The following is an 8,615-nucleotide window of genomic DNA, read 5'->3' as shown; positions in this document are numbered from 1 at the left end:
AAATAAATAAATAAATAAATAAATAAATAAATAAATAAATAAATAAATAAATAATAATGAAGAATTGGTCATACCTTGTACACTCAAAAATATCTAACAAACGAAAAGAAACAACTTATATGCACCTCAACTACTGCCAAACACCAATATTAACCGAATTCCTCCTGATAAAAGACTCCAGAAACAAACCAAACCGATGATCCCCTAAAATCTATGCGAAATTCTAGCACCCATCACTGAGAGAAGAATCGACTCTTCTGGAACTTCTCGAAAAGTCTAACCTATTTCAGAAAATAAAACACGAGTCAAGAACACATAGATTATATCACATGTAATTTCAATAATTTAAACCTTAATGTATCATTTTAAGATAATGTTTTGTATACATTTTAGAAGTAGGTCATGTATTTTGGAAATTATAAAATATAGTTTTTTTCTTCAGAAACGCCAACAACATTGGCAGTTGAGGCATATTTTTAAATAAAAATAATTATAATTATAATAATGTATGTTCCATTTTCGGTTTATGTTTTATAGTAAGACTAGAGAACGAATTAGCAAGTATAGTGTGAATAAAATATTGTGAGCACCTCGCAGTACCGTAATCATAATCCGTAATCTCAACAAAAATTATTTTGATTAGGTTTTTTTGCTCTTTTTATTTATTTTATCAGCATCTATGTTCCGTTTAGCCAATACAAGGGTCAACATTCAACTGACATATTTTGTATTAAATTATCAATACTAAATACCTACTAAAGTAAGTAATACCTGTTCATTTTTTCAATGATAAAGATTATTATTTTTTAGTTATGTATAAATCAGTGTATGTTGTCGACTGACATCTATGGATTAAAAACAAAAGTTAAAAAGAATTCAAATTCGGTAGTATATAATTGTAATATTTATTTTTTAGCAAATGTCTATACTTCGATGCCTATGACCGTGCTATAAAGAAGGCGACGGCGGTGCAGGTAGTTTATTAATTAGTTTTTTTTTTAAAGTAATTCACAAAAACATTTGACTAGTGATATTATTAATATTAGTTTGGTAAATTAAAATATTTAATTGTCCTGGAAAATACCTACCAATTTATTTCCACTTGAAAATAATAAGTCTACTGAATAACAACCGTATCGCACATAGTATTTTATCATATTTTATTATGTAGTCGACCGTTCTCGGTTCATATCGTAAGATTGTATTACAAAATAAGTATTCGAGCACTTTGTATTTTATTGAATATCGCTGTCGATGCAGATTTTATCTTCAAACAATTTTGTTTTACATTTTAACAAGCGAATAATAATTATTTTTAAATCGTCCCACGCGGTTTGAAAAAAAACATTTTTCAGTTAAATCATTCCACTTTGATATTGTTATGCTCTTGATCTGACGACGCAAAATAGTAGTAGGGACCACAGTCGTATTTCGCAATGTTTTTTTTCTATATTTATTTTTTTTTCTTGTTGCTTTTTGAACGCACTATTTCGCTTTGTTGCTATCTACCTAACGTCATGCTCGCAGTTTTTCTTTTCATTATGATTTTTCACTTCAATATTCACCCTCAGACACTTTGTGTACGCCATGTCATTGTTACATCCCCGCATATTATATTATTACACAGCTTTATAACACCAAACTGTAAAATCAAATATAATAAATAGTTTTACTATAGTATATATTTTAATATTTCGCTTGTTTTTCGATATTATGGAGTTCATTCATTTTGAACATACGGACACGTGCCAGCTACTTAACGCTTAATCAGTATTTAAATGAAATACCAAGCGAAAAAGGAACGATGATGATGAGAAACGAGTGTTCTTAAAGCGTTATTACTTTCATTACCGATAGTAATTGTTATAGTAGAACTATGGTCATTTGTACAGTCATTGCAGCAAGACCTTTATTACAATAACGCATATTGCATCAATAGTACTTGGGAAAGAATCTGTTATAATTCCACATTTGTTTTAACATTTTTCATTTTTCGAGAATTCGTTTGAATCCTTTGGCCATATTTTATATTTTGAATATATTATTTTATGAGAATAGATAGAACTCGATAAAAAAAAAAGATAATGTAAAGTTTTAATTTATTTCGTTTTGTCTTAAAATGGTTATCAAGTACCTACTAACTAGTAACCTATTTTAATTATTGCTGTACTATATGTTTCTACCTGTGTATTCAGACAAAAGTGGCAGCGACTGCATAAAGGTCTGACGAAAAAAATATTCGTCACGTGCAGGCTGATATCATATTGCAAACACGAGTAAGTATACGTAAGTGTATTGTTTTAGGTTGACTCTTTTATTTGCGACTTTCATCGACCGCGACGATGTCAAATGACGTAGACTAAAAATAATTCAAACAGATTTGTGTTCGACGATATTTATTTAAGGTATGCTATTTTTTATAGATAATATTTTAATTTACCCTATGGTTATTACGTACATTATACCGCGGTATGTTCGTGTAAAAGCGTGCGAGCTCGCGCTGTAGTTATTGTTCGTAAATAATTTAATTTCTAACTCTGTCGCATCGGGATTTAATGCGGGATGCTTAGTGGTTTGTAAATTAATTACAAACGAACGTGACTCACATTTGTGTTTTTAATTAATTTGTCTACCTGATTGTTGAAGGTCTTAATATTCAAACGATCTAGCGAAAATTAAAGTTTGACTTTCACGAGTTGCACTGTTCTTTTTTATTATTATTTTTCCCTCCCCGGAAATTAAATGTTATAAAATATTATGCATTCTTTGTTCAACTACCTACACTCGGTTTCCACGTATGAGTACGTGATATAAAATAATTTCGAAACTATGTCGGGACGCCGCACCATCATGATTATACGAGCATTCCAAACGAAACAGAAAAGTGAAATCGATCTGTTTTTGCGTATTCGTGTGGGTAAATGTAGGTACTAAAATAATAATAGAACATTTGCTTTTTGTTATGAACTATACACAAAATAATCAAAATAATAATAACATACCCATCCGTCGATTATATTATATGCAAGCGTAATATTATTTTTATCATTATGACGTTCACAGTCGGTGTCATTATTATGTCGCCGAGTGGAACACTTAAATATTTATTTTTTTTATTTTTTTTTATGTTATTGTAATTTTTATAATTATTTTTTTAACATCGAACAGACTACAAAAAATAATATCACTATGTTTGCACACTATACTATATACATATTACATGCGAATAGAATATATTACGTATGATTAGTTATGTATAAATATTATTTTCCGATCAGTTTTTGGTGGAAGAAAGTGTGTCGACAAACAATAGCATAGTTACTATCGCGTGCATGGATGCAATATAGTAAGTTTTTTTTGGCATAAAATAATACCCGTTCAAGTTAAGTTTTAAATAATATATTGTTGTTCGTATTATAATATTGCAGTAGCAGCAGCAGCGTACATGTTCTATCTCAGTGAATAGGGCCAGACGTTTATTTTTTTTTCCGACGTCTCGAGACCGGAAACCCGCGGTTACCGAAAATGTTCAAGAAAAAACGAATTTAATTTCTTGTTTTTTTATTGCATCGGACGCCTAAATATACGACGACGACGGTGGGAGGAATTCTTCTCCAAAAATAATTTATTTTATGCATTCAGGTAGCTACGACGGTATGTATAATATAATAATAATAATAACGTCTGTCTCGCATACCTTGGTAACTATTTAATCGATGGATACAACGCACATTGTGTACGAATCTTCGAAACTCACAGTTGTGACGGGGCAAAGTGCAGCACAAAATATCAATACAATAATATTAACAATTAAATTATTACCCATCACAGAGAAGAGCAATGTCATTTGCTCGTCTAGTACAACTACAGTCGTACCTACACATAATGTTGTACTGCCCAAACGTGATTTTGTGGCAGTGACGTCGTCCGTCCTGACAGACGCAGACTTCAACTTGGTCGTCCAAACGACGTTTTGAATGAGCTCTTTTACTATTTATTGTAAATATAATTCTTGTTTTGTTTAATTTAATGGAAAATTTGAATTGTACTCTGTACAATTTGATACCTAGTAATCCTACTATATAATACCGATGTCACTGATATACAAATGTTAGAAGTTGCAAACCTACCCATCTAAATTATTTAGTTTATTTAATATCAGGAAAACTTGGACTAAAAAAAAAAATAACTTCGTGTTGTTGTGACCATTTAATTTTTTTTTATACATATTACGAAAACGTGCATTTGCGTACGACCGCTTTAGATCACTCCAAAAGTTTTAAATGTATTTCCTCTGTATACCGTGATTATAATATAGAATTCATAATTGCACACAATAAACAAGATTACACCGCTTCTACGAAAAATGTTGAAAACCATTGTTGACTCTTCGCCAACGGCACTAAAAGATGGAAAATAAAACGTCCTTAAGTAAACAAATTTCGTCCGTGGATTTGAAGAACACGAGTTTTTCTAATTCACGGAAAGACTTGCTCGACGAATTCGGAATTTAATTTCATTGCACATTTCGCTTATGTAAATATAAAAAAGTAAAAAAAAACTCGTGTATAATAATATGTATAGGTAATGTACAAAAAGTTACCTATTTACATTTGACATGTTATATGTAGCTATATGTGTAGAAGTAATTCGTTTTTCGAGAAACAACTTTTATTTTTTTTTAAATCGTGTATCGATGTAGAATATGAGCTTTTATTTCTGTTGTAACGGTTGCTCGGTTTACGATTTATATGCACAAATTCTACGAGCGATATGCGCAGGGTTTTCTAAATTGTGTGAATCAAAATTGGACGTAAGAACCAACACGATGCAGTGCCTCTTTTTCAAACGAAATTTGAAACTCTCTGAAGTACTGTAGAACAATGGCGGTCCATAGTTACATAGGCAACTATCGTTTTATGACGTAACAATGATACGAACAATATAGTGACAACTCTGCAACCAACATCGTAATATAAAGCGCGACATATATTGCGCTAAACTCTATGTATAACATTTCAATAAAAAATTTAATAGTATGAAGATAATATAGACAGAGGGTGGAGAGAAAAACATGGGGAGAAAACAACCGTACTAGAAAAAGATTGCACACGTCCATCTGTACTCAACAACGGCGAGAGAAAGAGGGGGATGGGAAAGAGAGTGAAACTTAACTTCAAAGATAACAGCATTTTCATTACAACAGAAATAGCATATTTTATATAATATTAGGACTATAGCGTTGCATAAATTAAACGTCTCTTATTTCCAACAATAACATGTTGCCACTAGGAAACCTATGGATCCTGCGGAGACTCTAAGTCCTATAAAAATAAGAGAGTGGACTGCGATTGCTGCTATTAACCGAGTCTGACGTTAAATAATAACATACAATATACCTATACACTTTGACTCAATTTTCTGCTCCGGCAATCACGGCTTTCTATTTCTACCCGATGCATATTAATTTCAGACCGTTATATTATAATCAAGCAATATATCGTGGCGCGGTTGAGTAATAGAATTTGCCGGATTTCCACGTCGCGAAAATTGGGGGAAAAATTGGAACGCTCAAAGAACGAACGTCGTTATAACAATAATGTAGGTGCGCTTAAAACTGTAAGTACGCATATTAACTATATGTCTATATAGTATATAGTATATAGTATATATAGTGTATATACACTTGTATATACATTAAAAACGTACACTGCATGGGCAATACTTACAAAGGTGTACATATACATATACTATATATATATATATATATGTAGGGCCATATTATTATTGCACTACTAATACGAATTTATTGTTATGGATTACTTTTCGGTGTACTTGAGGGGTAGGTATACGAATCTCTGCCACGTCTTACGTACATACCATAATAATAATAATAATAATAAGAGTTCTGTTTTATTTATTTTTTTATTTTTATATCTTATATTCCACCCGAGAGAGATAACTACTACTACTACTACTACTACAGCCGCAGCAGCTATTATCGTGAACGACTCGAGTTTAAATATTATTCTCTTGTTACGGTTTGTCTTTGCAAACCATCGAGTCTTAAAGCTACCGTAGGAACATTTAAGTCACCGCGGGTTTAGGTGCGGTCGGTTTAAAACATGAATTATGATTACGGCATTTCGCATAACGACCGACCGCGGTAACACGCAGTCGTGGTTGTTGTTGTAGGTCTTGTTGTTGTTGTTGTTAAAGTTTGAGCGTAAGTCCCCAATATATTATGTTTTCTTTAATTTATTTTTCGCCCGGAGCCGACACACTGTGAGCAATATTTTCAGACCGGTACATGCGATGTTCAAGTATTATTATTATTGTTCGTCAAAACATCGTCTTAATGCGATCGATAATAATTATTATTATTCTCTTACACAGCAAACACGCTGCGAGTTATTTGTATCGACTTGTATATAGAAGGTATACCGAGAAAGAAGCTCGTTCGCTGTACGTCATCACGGACGACGGAACGTGTATATCGTTTAAGTAAATTCCAAACTCGAAACAGAATGAAAAAACAAAGAGATAAAAAATATTATTAATAGTATGAAATTTAATGCGATCAAAATTCTTTCGAACATATTATAACGAAATATTTGGATAGTTGGAATGATTGTGTACAAGAATTCCCACCATTTTACAGATGACATTTTTAAAGATCCAGTCGCCTGTAACAACTTTACAATATCTTAAATGATTTTATTTCAAATGTTGAATAACAATCAAAGAGATTCAGTGCTGTTCGGAACGTTCACTAAAAAAATTCATTCGTTCACGTTTACTCCTTAAAAAAGGCACTCGTTAACGTTCACGTTCGTGTTTTTTTTCAAAAGAACTAAAGTTTGTTGAAAAAATGAATTCAAGGAGGCTCATTTAATTTTTTTGACATTTTTTACAGTATTAATTACAAGAAGAAAATTATAAAAGGCATCTTTATCAATCGATATATTTTAAATACATATTTATTAAACGGCAAATAAATCGAGTTTCTTAAATCGTACGAATTCATTAAAATATAAACGTCGTTCACCATCACCTTCAATTTAATAAAAAACGAGTGACGTTCGCGTAACTTTCACTAAGAGTATGAACGTGAACTTGGGAACGTGCGTTCATGAACGACGTTCCATCCAAACACTGGTGAAATCACATCCGCGTTCAGTGTTTTCTTTACGTTACTATAATAACAATCATTTTACGTCGACCCCCTCCACCTGACCAGCTGATAGACAGAGATGCTCTAATCTACAGTGATCTCATTAATAGACACTAGAATCTCGTAACCCATCCCATCGCCCACACACCCATCCGCAAACCCAACAAATCGGTAAACGTCACTGACCTTGTGATGGGGCGTAGATGTTCAGATACAGGCAATCCTCGGACTGGTTGCGCAGGTACGGCAACAGGCGCTTGAGGTAGACGAGCCGGCCGACGGGCATGCGGTTGAGGGCTGCCGTCTCGTTGGACACGTCCGGCAAGCGTTGCGGACACACGGGCCCGGGGGCGTCGGCCATGCGGACGCCGTCCCAAGGCGACGGGGTGCGAGTGGGGCCAAAACGGTTGGAGCCGACGGGCGGCGTTGCGTACGGCACGCCCAGGAACGTGTCGACGGTGGCGGACGGAGGTGCGCCGGGAGTCGCGGACACGGCCGCGTCCACGGTGCGCACCACGCCCTGAAGCTTTCCGTACCGGGTCTGGACGACCCGCGTGAGCGTGGCCGCGGATGCGGCGGGCGTCCACAGCGCGACCACGGCCACGATCGCCACGGTCAGCGCCACAGCCGCGGCGCTCACGGTCGGTTGGCCGATCATTGGCCGCGGCACCGATCACCGTCGGCGTTTCTCGCGTCCCATGATGTCCGGCACCGCGGCCGGCGACGAGTCTCCCGTCTCCGCCGGTGGTTGGACCACTACCGGTGGCGTCGGCGGCGCAGGCGACGCTGCTCCTGATCCCCCCGCGGCTCCTGTCCCCGCTACTGGCGTCTCCGACGCTACTGATGCCGACGGCGGAGCTGCGGCCGGTGTCCCGGTGCCGTCCGGCGCTCGAGCGGTCGCTTCGTCAACGGCGTCTTCCACGAATGTGCACAGCACGTACACCGCGACGGTGCACGTCAGGTACACGAGTGTCGTGGTGATCACGTCCACCACGCCAAAGTCCAGTGGCGAACTGGATTCGCGGTCACCGTCGTCCAACGTGTTCATTCGACGGCCGATCTGAGCGTGGGCGACCGCAGCAAAACGATGTCGTCGCGAGCCTGCAACCGATAGTAGAAATAATAATAATAATAATAATAATAATAATAATAATAATAATAATAATAATAATAATAATAATAATAATAATAATAATAATAATAATATAATAGTAAAATCATACGATTGCGTTGCGCTAGTTGTAATATAACGTTTGAGAGAAAACGCTTTTTTTCGATGGGAACGTTTTATGATATTATATTGTTTTAACTCTCGAGTCATGGCGGCCCAGTCGAAACTCTATATAATTATCTATATCTAAAGAAACCCATCTCGACAATGCATAATGAATTTTTCAAAGAACTGTGTGACAATTTCATTTGGGAAAACTTTTCTATTTAT

At 35.7% G+C, this 8,615-nt stretch overlaps 1 protein-coding gene across 1 annotated transcript in view; it reads right to left on the bottom strand.

Annotated features, from left to right (window-relative positions):
* Positions 1-7,858, bottom strand: part of LOC111026478 (neuroligin-1-like) — a 278,641-nt gene extending 270,783 nt beyond the window's left edge. The window contains exon 1 of the mRNA XM_022304576.1: positions 7,361-7,858. Within this exon, the coding sequence (XP_022160268.1) occupies positions 7,361-7,832 (472 nt within the window). The 5' untranslated portion in view covers positions 7,833-7,858. The remainder of the gene's footprint in view (positions 1-7,360) is intronic.
* Between the last annotated feature and the right edge of the window lie 757 nt (positions 7,859-8,615).

The sequence above is a fragment of the Myzus persicae genome, unplaced genomic scaffold (assembly GCF_001856785.1).
Source record: "Myzus persicae strain clone G006 unplaced genomic scaffold, MPER_G0061.0, whole genome shotgun sequence".
Taxonomy (NCBI): domain Eukaryota; kingdom Metazoa; phylum Arthropoda; class Insecta; order Hemiptera; family Aphididae; genus Myzus; species Myzus persicae.
The sequence above is the reverse complement of the archived record's forward strand: the minus strand, read 5'-3'. Positions and strand labels throughout refer to the sequence as shown.